Source organism: Zingiber officinale, chromosome 3B, assembly GCF_018446385.1.
Source record: "Zingiber officinale cultivar Zhangliang chromosome 3B, Zo_v1.1, whole genome shotgun sequence".
NCBI classification, from domain to species: Eukaryota; Viridiplantae; Streptophyta; class Magnoliopsida; order Zingiberales; family Zingiberaceae; genus Zingiber; species Zingiber officinale.
This window is the reverse complement of record NC_055991.1, coordinates 31,733,699-31,749,248: the sequence shown is the minus strand read 5'-3', so window position 1 is coordinate 31,749,248 and position 15,550 is coordinate 31,733,699. Positions and strand designations below refer to the sequence as shown.

Below are 15,550 nucleotides of genomic sequence, written 5' to 3'. Positions count from 1 at the left end.
GGAGTAATGCGTTTTGGGAAGAAGGGCAAACTAAGTCCCAGATATGTGGGACCATACCTTATCACTAGAAGAGTTGGCAAGGTAGCATATGAGCTAGAGCTACCACAGGAGATGTCAGCCATCCATAATGTATTTCATGTCTCTATGCTGAAGAAGCATATCCCAGATGCCACCCAGGTGATTGAGCCCACACTACAAGAAATTTTGGATTTAACCACACTTAATAAACAACAGTTTTTCAAGAAATTGTTGTCTTTTTTCCATTTAACAACAGTTTTATTGAAAACTGTTGTTGTTCACCATAATATTTTTTAAATAACAACAGTTTTTCAAAAAACTGTTGTCTAATGTATGTCAAAGACAACGGTTTTAAAAAACTATTGTCTTTTAGTGTTGCTTATATGATAATATACAACAGTTTTATTAAACTGTTGTCTATTGAATGTTGTTGAATCTTAAAAACATAACAGTTTTATTAAACTGTTGTCTATTGAATGTTGTTGAATCTTGAAAACACAACAGTTTTTTTAACTTCATGAAAAAAAAACCTAAAACCCACTTCTCTGTAACTCTTCAACGAATAAAAACCTATCTCCGACTCCTTCGCGACTCCTCCGTGAAAGACGCTCCTCGTCGCTCTCGCTGGGAAACATTAGGCAATGGGCTATGGGAGGAAGGGCCTAACTTAAATCATTAGTTGAAGGCGACGGGATTTATAGAGTCCAATGCGGCGGGGAGGCGAGCTTTCGCTCTCCGATGGTTGGGAGAATGGCGCAGGGAAGGCGGAAGGGCCCGTCACGATTTGGGTTGTTTTGGTTTGCATCTGGACTTGCGATCCGAATCCGAGCTTCGCTTTTGGCGCTACCGATCCCAACGACGGTGAGTGAGTTAATAGTCTCGTTGAGGGTTTGATGTAAAATACCGGAAATGGGCATAACATCATAAGGGAATTTTTCCGGAATTTTTGGAAATTTTTTGAGAATTTTTCGGAGCTCATACGGACGAGTTAACGGGGATAAAAATGGGACCCGGAAAAGCCTGTTTAGGTTACCCCATTTAAGCGAGGAAAAGTTAGATTTATTTATTTTTCATTTTGTATTTTCTTTTCCTTATTTTTCTTTTTCCCCCGCTCCCCCGCTGTTTCCTTCCCTCGACGCCGAACCCGTGCCCTACTTCTTCCTCCCCCGCGCGCCCGACTGTGCCCTAACCGCCTCTCCCAACCGGCTATGCAAACCTCCGTTTCCTCTCGCGGATAAACCCTCGGCCAAGCTCGCTTTCCTCTTCTTCTACTCTGCCGACGCTGACCCCCTTTCCCTGTGCCCTAGCCGCCAGCCACCGAGACCTTCTTCTTCCTCTTTCCCCAAGCGCCGGCGACGAATCTGCCACCGCCGATCCACTGTCACCCTTGTGTGACGACGCCGCCGCCGACTTTTGATCCGAGCAGCATCGCCACACCCTTGCCCCAGTGCCGAGCCGTCCAATTCCGTGCCCTATTTTGGGTTCACAGTCGGCCGACTCTCCTTCTCCACGCCGAGCCCTAGTTTCCCGAGGCCGATCTCTTCCTCTTTGCCGAGGTTTTTGTTGCTGCTTTCCACTGCGGACTCACAACCGATCACCGCCGATTTCCACACTGCGGCTGATCGCAACTGTTTCCTTCATCCGGTCCAGCCCTAGTTCTTCATTGGTGCCCTAGATCTGATCTGCCCATCTCCGGCTACTCGGGTCAGTGACTCCACCTAGGTTTTATTTACAGCAACCTCATGGGCTGTGAGGCTACGAATGAATGTTCGGATGTGGTATTGATGTGAGTTTGATTTGTCTACTTAGTTTCAGTGATACTGTTCGCCATCTATTCGGAGCATCAGTTGTTATCACCGGCCATAATTTCCAGCAAACTCACAACAATGTGAGTGTAGACAAGATTTTCATTCGAGAAGAAACTTACTTCTTAATATCAACTATCTTTATATTCTTTGTGATGCAATATCATTTACCTCTTGTATCTACTCAAAATAAGTTTCTTATTCATAATTATGGTTTTACCTTCAATACTGTCAAACCTACATGTCCATGAATACTTTCTACTCTATCGTACTCCACTCTCTGATAAAGGGGCCTTTTTACTGCAAGGACCTGTCTTACAATTCTCTTAATGTTGTTAGGCTTTTTTCTTGTAGTGTCTTCTGCTTGGTGCAGGAAATGGCAGAGACTGTGACGAAAGATTTTGGAAGGATTGGCATCTTTGTGCATTCTCTTGCCAATGGACTAGAGGTACTACCTTACACCATATAATCATGATGTTTTTTTTACTTTAGTTCTAAATTATGGTTTTCATAAATAGGTAACGAAGCCACTCTTGGAGACATCTAGAAGAGGGTTTCTTGCTACAATTTCAGCTTTGAGTTACTCTTTTGTCTCCCTGCTTCGGCACTTTCTTCCAATAATGAATCCAGGTTTCTTTCGATTCCATGAAAACAAAACAATTGCATGTTCCATTTGTGTGTATATTTCAACTTGAGATCCTGACAAGAACATCATTATCAATCCATCATTATATCTTCTTCTTTACACACAGAATAAAGCAATGCTAGTAGTTATAATAAAACCCAAAATAAAGTTATCAAACAATTCCTTTTCTTGTTGGCACATAGATTTTATATCTCATCTTCACTTTGTTTTGGATGTCTCCGTTAAACATGGCAAGCGGTGCTTCAATATCTTTGACATACATAGCTTCCGAAAGGGCAATCCCAGGGTATAACCTTTTCCCTTGTTTATGTAACGACCCAATTTTCCCTATCTCAAGTTCTAAAAGTCCATAAAAATATTTGGAAATACTTTTAAAATATTCTAGAGATTTTTAGGAATTTTTAGAGTATTTTTATGAAATTTTTGGAGGTCGTTTAGTATGTTTACAAAAAGAAAGAACTTTTGACAAAAATTGTTGAAAGCGAGGTTCGACCCCATGACCTCGGGTTGGACTGACCTAAGCAAAACCGGCCCAACCAGCTGAGATACACGGTTTTGTTAACCTTATATGGTGAGAACTAAATTTATAGCATAGTTAAGGATTAGGAAATAAATTGGAATTAAAAGTGCGCGGTTGAGGGTTCGAAGCCGAGACCTTTGACCCGAGCAAAACCCGCCTGACCAGCTGTGCTGGCGGCGATTGTTAATTAAGGAAGGAGTGAATAATACTTAAGCAGTAGTTAGAGAATAAGAACCTTAGTTATAAGAAGAGAACTTAGGTATTTTCCCGGAACCTAAACCCTCGTTTCTTCTTTCTCTTTTGCGCGGCGTCGCAACTTCTGCTCGGGCGAAAGAGGCGGCGGAGCTAGGTTTCCTTTCTCCGGCGGCCGGCGAAGGCTTTCTTCCGGCAAACCTTGCCGATTTTGATCCCCTTCATCGAGGAGAAGGTGAAGACGTAGAGGAATCGCCGAGATCTTCACCTCACCCGAAACCCTAGAGCTTTTCTTCTTCCTTTCGGTTGTAAGTCCAAGAACAGCGATGTGAGTTGCTTCTCACCTGCAGTAGGAGTAGCTTTCGGATTTTCGTTTCCGTCTTTATCTTCGAAGTGTGTTGAGATGGAATTTGGTTTCCAGTCACAGGTTATAGTGGTGTTTTGTTCCTTTTGGATTGCTTAGGAGAATACCTTTGGTTTTGCACGTTTTCTCATGACAGTGAGTTCCGGGTTCTGGTTCTTGATGTCTTAGTTGATTGGTTGAAGCTTTGTTTCCTTCAAATGGCCATGGAGGTCGTGGTAGATTGTGATGGCTTTGTTTACCTATTGTAATGAAATATTGGACTGATGAGGTAGATAGGAGGTTGATTCGATACTGTTCAATTTATAGAATTATCACAGTTTAGTATAGATTCGATTACTGTGATTCTGCCACTGAATTACAGTGAACTTGGATTCTTTGTGGGAATTTCTTCGATGTTTCTAGTGCATTCCGTGGTGTTTTATTTCCTGTGAGTTCTGAAATTCTAAGTTGGTGTAGTTGTTTGGAGCTAAAAACCACTTCAGCAATACCCATCATTCAAGTTCATTGAAGTGTAGAACATTTATATGAAAAGCCTAAGGATTTGCACCACGGAGCATTTATATGAAAAGCTACAACAAGCATTTAGTTTTTTTTTAAGCTTTAAATAAGGTTTGAGTTTCAATCTTGTTCCATGTATCAATTAGCAAGTAGAACAATAAGTCACAATAGTATGAATCACAGTTAGCTAACATAAAGTATTTGTAAACTTCCTAAAGATGCTGACCATCATAACCAAAAAAAAAAGAATGTGGAAGAGGTTAGATAGGGTTTTAATGTTTCCCTCTTGGAATGAAAAGGATTTAGAAGAATGCTATGTTTGGAGTTTTCATCTTTTTGTCCAGCAACTATGTTGTTATGTATATGAGTAATTTCCTTTGCAGTGCAGTTTTATTTTAGAGTAGGCTTAAAGAAATCAAATACAGTTTTTCTTGATTCATATATGTTGTAGCATGCTTAGAGAGCTCAGTTTGCTTTCCTTTGATTTATGTTTAGAAAGTCCAAGTTAGCTTTCTTTTGCTCTATTTTACAGCATGTTTAGAAAGTCCAAGTTGCTTTCTTTTGCTCTATTTTATAGCATGATTAGTAAGTTCAAAGTTGCTTTCTTTTGCTCTATTTTATAGCATGATTAGTAAGCTCAAAGTTGTTTTCATTTGCTATTTTAATAAGCATGAACAGCCATGTATTCTAGTGGAAAAATAAGAATCCTAGTAAATACTTTTAGAAGTATTAACAAGTAAAAGAAAGGAAAAGAAAAGGAAAGAGAAAGGCCAAGGCCTTAAGTAAATTCCAAAGTCAAGACTTTAGGGATTTTGGCACACAAGGTGTCTATTAAAATGCCAAGGCATTTAAAGAAGAAGTAATTAAGATAAAAAGTATTTTACTTTTAAAGGGCATGTACCGGACACAAGGTCCAAGGGATGGGCTCCAAGTTGCCCCTAGGCACAAGGCCTAGAAGTATCTTAGTAGTTTCGGGATTAGCTACCTCGATTCTTATTAAGAATGCGCGCAAAGTGGTACAATGCCGGGCCCAAGAAGAAGTTGATTATTATTTTGAAGTATTAAAGTATAAGTTTTGAAACAAATGAAACAAGCTTCAAATATGTTTAGAATTAGAAAGTTTAGTTTCTTGTTATTTGAAGCATGCAGTAGTAGTTTTATTTGTTTCTTGCTATTAGATTATTCAGCATGTTTAGTAGCTTTACATGTTTAGTAGTTTTACATGTTTAGTTTCTTACATGCTATTTATTTGCTAGTTGTTGAGCATGTTTTGCTTTATATGTTAGCATTCCAGTTAGTTTGCTTTCTTTATTAGCTTATGAGCATGATTAGCTATACATGTTAGCTTTTCTGTTAGTTGATTTCTTTGCTATTTATGAGCATGAGTAGCTTTACATGTTAGCATTCAGTTTTAGCATGTTTTTATTTGTATACATGCATATCGAGTTTTTGTGAGTAGATAGCGCTCACTAAGCTTTATGCTTATAGACTACACTTCCTCCTACTGCAGATAAAGGAAAGGAAAAGATTTAGCAAGGAAGGCGACAAGGTGGTGGTGATGAAGGTGTGTGATGACTGGACTATGGAGAGATCCAGAATTAGCTGGCAAAATTGTCAAGACTTTTCTTTTAGTTCTCTTTTAATGTTATATTGAAATTGGGATTGTAGTTGAGTTTATTTCCGCATTTGTAGTTTGATACCTCCTATTGTTGGAGTGATATGGTTGTTTGCCATTGCTAGAGTAGTTTTATATTTTTATTGTGCTATTATACTGCGTGGTTGTGAAATTATATGTTCCAGCCGCCTGTGACTGAGTATATAAACTGTTGTATTGTTGATTTGGTCACCGGTACAGGGGAGATTCCGCCAAAATTTTTCGGTAGGGATTTCTCGTGGTTTTTAATTATACCGGTAAAGTAGAGTTAGTAGTTAAGTAACGATCACTCTTAGAGAGTAGTAGTAGTAGTAAGAAGGGTGGTCGTTACAGTTTATTCCAAAGTTTATAATTTGGAATACTTGTTTAGTTCTTGCATCAACTTGCAGATACGAAGGTGGAATGAGCTCAGCAAAAGCTGCATTGGAGAGCGATACAAAAGTAAGTTCAACTCTTCTGCATTGTCAAGTCCTGCTAGTGTTTGGAAATATTTAAACCCAAACTATATGGTAGTTCACTCATCTAAGATTATATTTGGCAAAATATAGATTCAATAATTTTGATGTTTTCAGCATTTGTTTTTGGATGTAGGTGCTGGCTTTTGAACTGCACTTGCTTGCCACAAAGCATCAGGTAATTATATAATTAGTAACCATTTGGTGATTGTTAGCATACACGATATGATGGCTTTTCTTCAGTTCAATAGACATATTTTTACCTATTGCTCTGTATTCCTATGTTCCTTTCTCTGTCTATGCCATGTTTTACATTGATCTTTCAATTGGCATTTGACTTGAGATTTACCCACGCATGAAATTTTGCAGTTTGTTTATATCACTTGATTATAGAAATTTGTTGAAGAGTTGTCTCGTTTTTGTTTATTTGATCTATGAATTTGTTTGCATTTGCATTATTTTCAATTCCTGAGATGTTAAACACTTCTAGTTGCTTCCTTATACATTGAAGAATGTTTTAAAACATTCTTCAACCTAGCTCTTGATTGTTAATTTTAGTCAATTATAGTGGTAATTGTTAGATCCTTTATTTATTTTAATTAATCTCTATTTGTATATTCCATTATCTAATTAATCAATGACTTATTAATCAATGGTGCTTATTTTTGTTTATTAATCTCTATGAATTAATGTTGCTTGATCACTGGGAAAAATAATATTTGCATGGTTTATAATAGAAGCTTTGTATGCAATGACATAAAATGAAAATTCTGCTTAATAAGAAATTTAAGAGCCACCATATTGTTTCAAGAGGTTACCATTTATGTTACATAGATAACGCTTTTTGTACTTCTATTAGATGACTAGATCAAATGGTTTTTATGATTATGTAACATTTATGTAGTGCAATTAGAATCACGCGTCAGTTTAGTTTCTAATTTGTAATATATATCTTTATTCGAATAGGTGCCCTCAAGAGTACTGGGAAGAATGCCGACAAACTAAAAAAATGGAGAGACTTTAACAAATTAAGGAGCACTAGGAGCTGCAGTCCCTCCTCTTCACCGACATCTAAGTAGAAAATCTCGTGTTATATTGTTCTACCTTTGTTTTAATAGTGTTATCATTTTGTTGGTTGCTTATGAAATTTCTTCAGAATGTTATAGATATTATTTTTGAATGTTAGAAAATTGTATATTAAATTTTATTTTGAAATTTAATATTTTGAATGATTTATAATATTGGAAAATTGTGTATTAATTTTTTTTTATTTTTTATCTAAAAAAGACAACGGTTTTTCACCGTTGTCGTAGATAGTTTAAAACTGTTGTTGAAGACCCTGTTGTTAAAGGTAGACGCTCAAAGACAACGGTGAAAAACTGTTGTCTTTGAAGGAAAAGACAACAGTTTTTCACCGTTGTAAAAACTGATGTCTTTGTCTTCAAAGACAACGGTTAAAAACTGTTGTCTTTGAGCACCCCCTTTAACAACACAGCCTTTAACAACAGTCCGAAAGGGGCTACGACAACGGTGAAAAACCGTTGTTGTAAGGCTTTTTTCTTGTAGTGCCAGTCGGTACCAGTCCGCGAAGACCTCAGCTATGATAGTCGGCCTATTCAGATAATAGACCGAGCAGTTAAGAAATTGCGGAACAAGGAGGTACCATTAGTAAAAGTTATTTGGCAAAATCACACCACAGAAGAGGCAACGTGGGAGACAGAAGCTAGTATGAGACAGAAGTACCCAGAGTTATTCTAAGTTCGAGGACGAACTTTTTATAAGGTATGGGGGATTGTAACGCCCGAAAATTCTCAAAATTATTTTATAAATATTCTATGAATTTCCTGGAATTTTAGAATATTTTTATGAAATTTTTAGAGTAGCAGAAGTAGCAAAAACAAATATGAATGTAAAATAGCTTACGCGGGTATTGAACCCGAGACCTATTGGGTCCTATGACTTAATGTGAACTCCAGTAACCAGGAGAACACAGCAGGGTCGTGATGAAAAGAAAGGGAATCAGTTATATTTATACTTGAGTTTGGCCAAATTACCCACTTAATATAAATAGGGATTTTAAGTGAGGAGTTATTATTTTTCATCGGGAACTTTCTCTCCTCAAACCATTACACGCCGCCCCTCTCCTTTCTCTTCTTCTTCACGGCGTACCAAACCCCAAAGGCTAGGGTTCCGTCCCAAAGGCTCTAAGAACACCTTCCGGCGACAATTCCGGCACAAGGGCGTTCCTCTCCGTGAGAAGAGCACGTAGACGCAGGAGGATCGTCGAGGGAATCGTCTCCACCGGAAAACTAGCGACTAGAATCGTAAGAAATCTAGCGCAGGAGGTAAGAAACCCCTCACCTGCAGTATAAGTAGTTCTCGTGTGATTGCATGCTTTAGTTTAGTAGTATATGGATTTATGGCACATAGGGTGTGCAACAGCGCACGCCAAGTGCTCGATAGTATGAACAGTACAATTAAAATGCGACTTAGGCATTTTAATAGTTTAGCTAAATGCGATAGAAGCATTTATTTAGTATATGCAGTTTTACTACAGCTTATATGGGACTACGGTCCAATGGGTGAGCTCCCACAGTCGCCTCTAGGTTCAGATAACCTAGCTCTAGGTTCAGATAACCTAGAAATAGCAAGATAAGAAGAATTCAGCTATAACAAGTATTTTATTTTATCAGTGGCACTGTACTGGATCAGATATCCATTGGGTTGGACTCCCACAGTCGTCCCTAGGTTTAGATAACCTAGTAAACCCTACTAGATTCGGAATTTGCAACCCCGGGTTTAGTTAGGGATGCGCGCATAGCAAGTACAGTTGTCGGGCCCAAACAGCAGCATGATTATTATTTTCACCTATTTATGAAAATAGTTTTCAAAACTTCACAAATAGTTATGTGAATTCAGTACAGCTCTAGCATTAGTTTAGAATTAGCTCAACTCAGTTTTTGTATCAGTTTAGTTTTCTATTGATACAATATGATAGCTTATGTTAGCACTTTTTGCCATGACTAGTTTGCTTGTATGCCCTGCTATGCTTTTACATGTCCAGTATATATTTCAAATAGCATGTTTTAAAAGCATGATTTCATCATATGCATGTTTTTGTGAGGTAGATGGTTTCTTACTAAGCGAAAGCTTACAGATACTTCTTTTCCTTATACTGCAGATAAAGGTAAAGGAAAGATGGATTAGCGGAGGCTGGAGGTTAATGCGATGAAGATGTGTGTGGAAGGAACCTGGAATAAAGATCTTGGAGAAATTAGCAAACTAAGACTTTAGTTTTTATATAATGTTATTTCCCGCATTTCTAGTTATTTTAATGCCTGGAATCATGAAAGACTTGCTTAGATTGTTAGTACTTATGCTCATAATCCTGGTTACGTGTTACTGGTATGTTTCCAGCTATTATAGAACTCTTGTATTGAGTTTGGCATGAAACAGTGCTGAAATCAGAGTTTTGCTGCGAAATCAGAAACTCCAATTGATCAGTGGATCGATTGGGGGCCCTCAATCGATCAGCGGATCGATTGGGAGCCTGGTTCCGCGAACAGTAAGCTTCTGGATCGATCAGCCGATCGATCCAGTCGCATTCTGTCGCAAACAGAGAGTTTAGGGATCGATCGTTCGATCGATCGAGAAATCGCTCCCGCGAACAGAGAGCACTAGAATCGATCACTGGATCGATTGGCCAGTCTGGATCGATCAGCCGATCGATCCAGAGTATTACCCCAGCACAGTAGCGATCTGAATCGATCCATGGATTGATCCAACAGCTTGCAATCGATCAAGTTCAGTCTGGATCGATTGGGAAGTTGGGTTTCGACCAAGAGACCTTGTAATTCAGCTTCGTGACCATAGGGGATGTAGGATATGCCATGTATACCTTAGATTGCATCCCTTAGCACATGTAGGACCAAGAACTTGTATTGGCTTAGCAAGATTTTAAATTGATACAGTTTTCAGCACCTAGACTTAGTAATGGTCATGGATATATTTTAGCACAGCATAATGTGACGGTCCGGCCTTACAGCCTAGCCAGTAGAAGGCGGGTCGTCACACAACATGATTTCCAGGATTGGACAGATTAGATCAGATCAAATAAGGAAAGAAGAGTGTTTAGTCAATGGAAAAAACTTTTGGGATTCGACAGATTAAATCAGATCAACGGATTAAATCAGATCAAATAAGGAAAAAAGAGTGTTTAGTTGATGGAACACATGGATTAGTCGATGGAACAACTTAACTTCAGGGATTGTATGAATCAAATCACAGCGAATAAGGAATGATCAGGGAATATTCAACGGATAGTATTATTAGTTGACGAAAAGGATCAATCGACAGAATAGTTTGTTGGATCGAAAGCACTAGAGGGGATGAATAGTGTTCATGGCTGTTTCACATTTTAAGTTAAAAACTATTGAGAAAATGCAGTGGAAATAAAGATATAAAGGAATAATAACAGAAACCATGCTAACACTTTTAGTTTTACTTAGTTCGGAGACTATGATGACTCCAACTCCAAGGCCCATGACCGATGATCACTTTTGTTGGACAATTCACTAATAATTTGAAGAATTATAAAGAACTTACAAGAATAAATGATTACAAATCTTGCGTAATTTAAATTATACCGACAGTATAGAAGTTTGGTGTAGAGCGTAGTCGGAGCAACATCACAGCATTGTAGTTGGAATTAGTAGTAGTGCATCAAGTGTTTGAGCATAGACGTTATAGCTTCGTTCACTTGGAAGTACTGTCCAAAGAGCTTCTCAAATAGGTCTTTTATAGAATGTTGAGGGCACCTCCAATACTATCCAAGGGACCTCCGACTACAAGATTTATCCCCTCTTCTTCGGACTCGATAAACCTCGCAGCCTGCTCTCTTTATCCTCTTGAGGGTGCCTTCTAGGAGCTCTAAGGTGCCTCCAATGATCCAGGGTGCCTTCCATACACTCCAGAGCACCTCCCCTTGATGAAAACCTTATCCTTAAGATTTATCTATGCAAGGGCACCTCCGCCCTATCCAGGGCATCTTCTATGATGCTCCAAGGCGCCTCTGCATAGCTCTGAGGTACCTTTAGCACTGTTCACCTAAGCTAACTTGTTTGTTTCCATCCTGCAAAGTATGTTAGTCCAAATACAAAAGGATACCCTATAAAATAGTTTTAGCATGATAAATGTAACAACCACCCTTCTTACTACTACTATTACCTAAGAGTGACCGTTACTTAACTACTAACTCTACTTAACCGGTATGATTAAAAACCACATGGAAACCCTACCGAAAAATTTCGGTAGAGTCTCCCCTGTACCGGTGACCTTAAACTGACATATATACATAATATACACAGCCACAGGAAGCTGGAACATGTAACAGACTCTCACGCAGTTTAATAAATCCAAAACAAAAGAGAACAACACCAGAAATCATCACACAAGATTACAATTCTTCTACTATGTCCTAATCACATCAAAATAACAAATACTATCTCAAATACTCCTAACATAGTTAAAGACAATGGAAACTAAAATAAAACTTCTTTCCTAGTCCCAAGGCTTCCATAGTCCTGGCATCACACATCCTTCGAACACCTCCTTGTCGCCTTCCTTTCTATATCTTTTCCTTTCCTGTATCTGCAGTAAGAGGAAATGCAATCCATAAGCAAAATTTGCTTAGTAAGCGCTATCTAACTCACAAAATCTCGATATGCATGTACATACATCCATAACATGATCTAACTAATTACTTACTGAAAACTACTCATGCTCATCCACTAATAAAAGAACAAGACATGCTGAAATGCTAAACATGTAAATCTACTCATGCTAAGAAAATAGCAAAGAACAGTAAGCTAATCTAAATAACATGCTAGCATAAAAGAAAACTCAACTTGCTGATTCTAAAACAAAGTGAAACTTATTTCATTTATTCTAAACTTATTCTTTTATCTCACTTGTTTAAAACTTATTCTTTAATACTTTATACCTATGTAAAACTTGCTTTACTTGTTCAAAAACTTATACTTATAATACTTCAAAATAATAATCAACTTCTCTTGGGCCCAGACATAGTACCATCTTATGCGCGTTCCCTAATAGGTTGGGGTAGCGAGCCACCAATCCTAAAAGAGCAGACCTCGGTCTACCAGGGCCAAGATCTCGGAATTGGACACCTGGATTTGTTTAACGACAACCTCGGAAGTCGGGTACTAGCCTCTTCTTAAAAGTAAAATACTTATTATTTTAATTACTTCTTCTTTAAATGCCTTGGCATTTTAATAAGCACCTTATGTGCCAAAATCCCCAAAGTCTTGACTTTGGGATCTACTTAAGGCCTTGGCCTTTTTCTTTCTTTTCTTAATCTTTCTTATACTTTTCTTATAAAAGAATGCTTCTTACAAAACTGAAATGTTTAAACAAATTCTAACACTGCAATGCTTAAACAAAATCTGCATACAAGTTTAAACAGAAATCTGCATATTAAGCTTATCTAAAATCTACATACTAATCTTATCTAAAATCTGCATACTAAGCTTATCTAAAATCTGCATACTAAGCTTATCTAAGTTCTGCATCTTAAGCTTAACTAAAACTGCATGCTTAAAACTTCCAATGGAAAGATCTAAAATAGCAATTAAACTAAAGGCGAAAACTGAAATGCTAAATCCATGAATCTGGAACAAATGTTAGTGTAGCACTAAAAGCTAAACTAAAACTGATGGCTTAATGCTAGGGCTGGAAAGTCTAACAACATGCTAGAATAAAGAGAGATTATAACCTGCTGAACTAGAAATAAGAAACTTGAAAACTGAAGCTATAAAAACTAATCACCAACTAAAAGCTAGGGTTCGGATGGAAGCAAGCCTAAGCACAATCTGATGACTAGGATTCGGATCATAGCAATTGAAACAACCAAGGTGCAAACTGAAATCTGGCTTGCTAAACTACAAACTGAAAATTTAGCACAGCTGAAAATTTAAAAGAAACAATCGAATCCTCTTTAGGGATGCTACAACAGGACACTAAGGAACAATCAAATCTTCTTTAAGCTTGCTACAACAGAACTAAAAAGGAGCATTCAAATCTGAAACTACTAGCAGGTTCCGTAAAGCACATTCTGAAAGCAAAGAAGGATACTAAAGCCCTAGGAACCATCTTGTACAACCTGTTCCGGAATCAAACAGGAAACTAAAACCTAAATTCAAATCTGTCTTTCATGCTTCAAATTCAAGAATGCAAAGATACGAAATTATGAAACTCTACACGAACAGAGCATGCTCATCAAGGTCACCACAGAAAAATCTAACTTAAAAGCTGCAGTACCAATTTCAAAGCTTGAAGGGATCAACTCACTTGCTTAAACTTAACTAATCTTTTTCTTTCTTCCTTTAACCTCACGGCAGCAAACAAAACCCAAAAAATTCACGGCAAAACTCGAACAAACAGGGAAACACCAAAACGAAATCGGAACTACTCTTACCACAGGTGAGTAGCAACTTACCTCGATTTCTTGAACTCACAGCCGAGAAGGAGACTTCTAGGGTTTTCGGCGAGCTCGAAATCCCGACTCTTCTTCGTGCTCCCGACTTCTCCTCGTCAAGAAGAGCTTAAGGAGGTGGAGGAACCCCTCGGAGAACCTTAGCCGACCGTCGGAATCGACGCCCTCGCCTTCTGCTGTGGTCCACCGAGCTGAGGTCGACGCCGCGCGAGAAGAGAAACACCGTCGGGAGAGAGGAAGGAGAGGAAAATTAGGTTTAGGGAAAAGGTTTCGGGTTACGGTAATTAACACCTAAGGTCTCCCTTTAATTTCCCCAAATTCTGTTAACTTAAATAACTTTCCTACCTTTTCTAAACAAAACCGACGGCTGGATCACTTGGTTAGCTGGGTTTTGACCTGATCAGAGGTTGCTGGTTCGAACCTCGGCATGGACATTTTTTGTCAAAACTTCCTTCTTTTGGTAAAAATACCAAACGACCTCCAAAAATTCCATAAAAATATTCTAAAAATTTCTAAAAATCCCTAGAATATTTCTATAGCATTTTAAAATATTTTTAAATTACTTTTAGGACTCTAATTGAGGAAATTTGGGGTGTTACAATAAAAACATAGTATCTTGATAGTCTTAGGACTGTCTGGTTTTAACTTTTGGATTTCTAGTGAAACTCTAGGTTTAACTGATGTCTATTGTTCCCTCTAAAGGGTTGCATCCTCCCCTACTCCTCTCAGGAGAGTTTACCTGATGTCAAATTGATCCTCCTGACTGTTTGGACTTTTGTTCAATATCTGAGACTTCAGGACTTTCCATTGAATGTTTGAACCTCAACCGTCCAGTCTTCTGCCTGGTGTCCAACACTTTCACCTAGTGTCCTCGACCTTAGAATTTTTGCCCAATGTCCTTGACCTACCAAGACTTCACCTAGTCCCACGGACTAGGACTTTTTTTCCTAGCTGCAACTAGGGCTTTCCCTTTGCCTAGTGTTCACTAGGACTTTCTCCTTGCTTAAGATCACTTAGGACTTTCCTACATACTCAGTTAACCTTATCAGTACAACAATAAGACTTAACTTTAAACCATTTGCTAATATCAAAACTCAGGTTCGATCATCTAGTTCTCTTTGCACCAACAATCTCTCCCTTTTTTATTTTGGCAACATGGTTCAAAGTTAAGTAAAGCATAAAGATAACATTTTAATAAGTTAAGGATAAATAAAAATGTTCGCAAGTTAAAATGCAAAGTATAGAAAAATACTTTTTCAAACTTTAAAATTGCTAAGTGTAGAAACAGAATGCTCTTCAAAGTTTTTCCAAACAAATATTTTAAGTTCCCCTTGAAAAGTACTTATCTTTTAGAATTTGGTTTTTTTGAAGCTTTAAAATGCTCACCCTGAAAAGTAGCACTTAACTTTGAAAAAACATAAGAAAACCTCTAACTTTCAAAAAAAATTTGTAAACAATGCTTAGCTTTGAAAAATCTTTTGAAAAACATACTTAGGTTTGAAAATACTTAGTTAAAAAAAACTTTTTGAAAAAGATACTTAGCTTTGAAAATTCTTAGTAAAAAAACTTTGTTTTGAAAAAAAAACTTAGCTTTTGAAAAACGCTTAAGCACTTAGCTTCTTTTGAAAATTATTATTTTACTTTTGAAAACACTTAACTTTTAGCCTCCTTTTCTCCCCCTTTAACATATATCAAAAATAATCGTAAGAAAAAAAATGTAAAGAGCTCCCCCTTCATTAATGCCTTAAATTTAAAAAAAAAATTAAGTAATTTGATAGCCCTAGAGTCCAAGCATGTAAAAGTCAAAGTCATTTTTGTTAAAAAAATATTTAAAATAATCATTTACTTTCCTTAAAAAATGTCTAATACTTAGTTACTAGCTAGC

At 37.6% G+C, this 15,550-nt stretch overlaps 1 protein-coding gene across 1 annotated transcript; it reads left to right on the top strand.

Moving 5' to 3' along the window:
* Positions 1-2,294: 2,294 nt before the first annotated feature.
* LOC122054794 (enoyl-[acyl-carrier-protein] reductase [NADH] 1, chloroplastic-like) lies at positions 2,295-7,173 on the top strand. Its single transcript, XM_042616224.1, has 6 exons — positions 2,295-2,299; positions 2,376-2,453; positions 2,705-2,755; positions 6,087-6,138; positions 6,289-6,330; positions 7,119-7,173. The coding sequence occupies exons 1-6, from the start codon at positions 2,295-2,297 to the stop codon at positions 7,155-7,157; spliced, it is 267 nt and encodes an 88-aa protein (XP_042472158.1). The 3' UTR covers positions 7,158-7,173.
* The last annotated feature ends 8,377 nt before the right edge of the window (positions 7,174-15,550 follow it).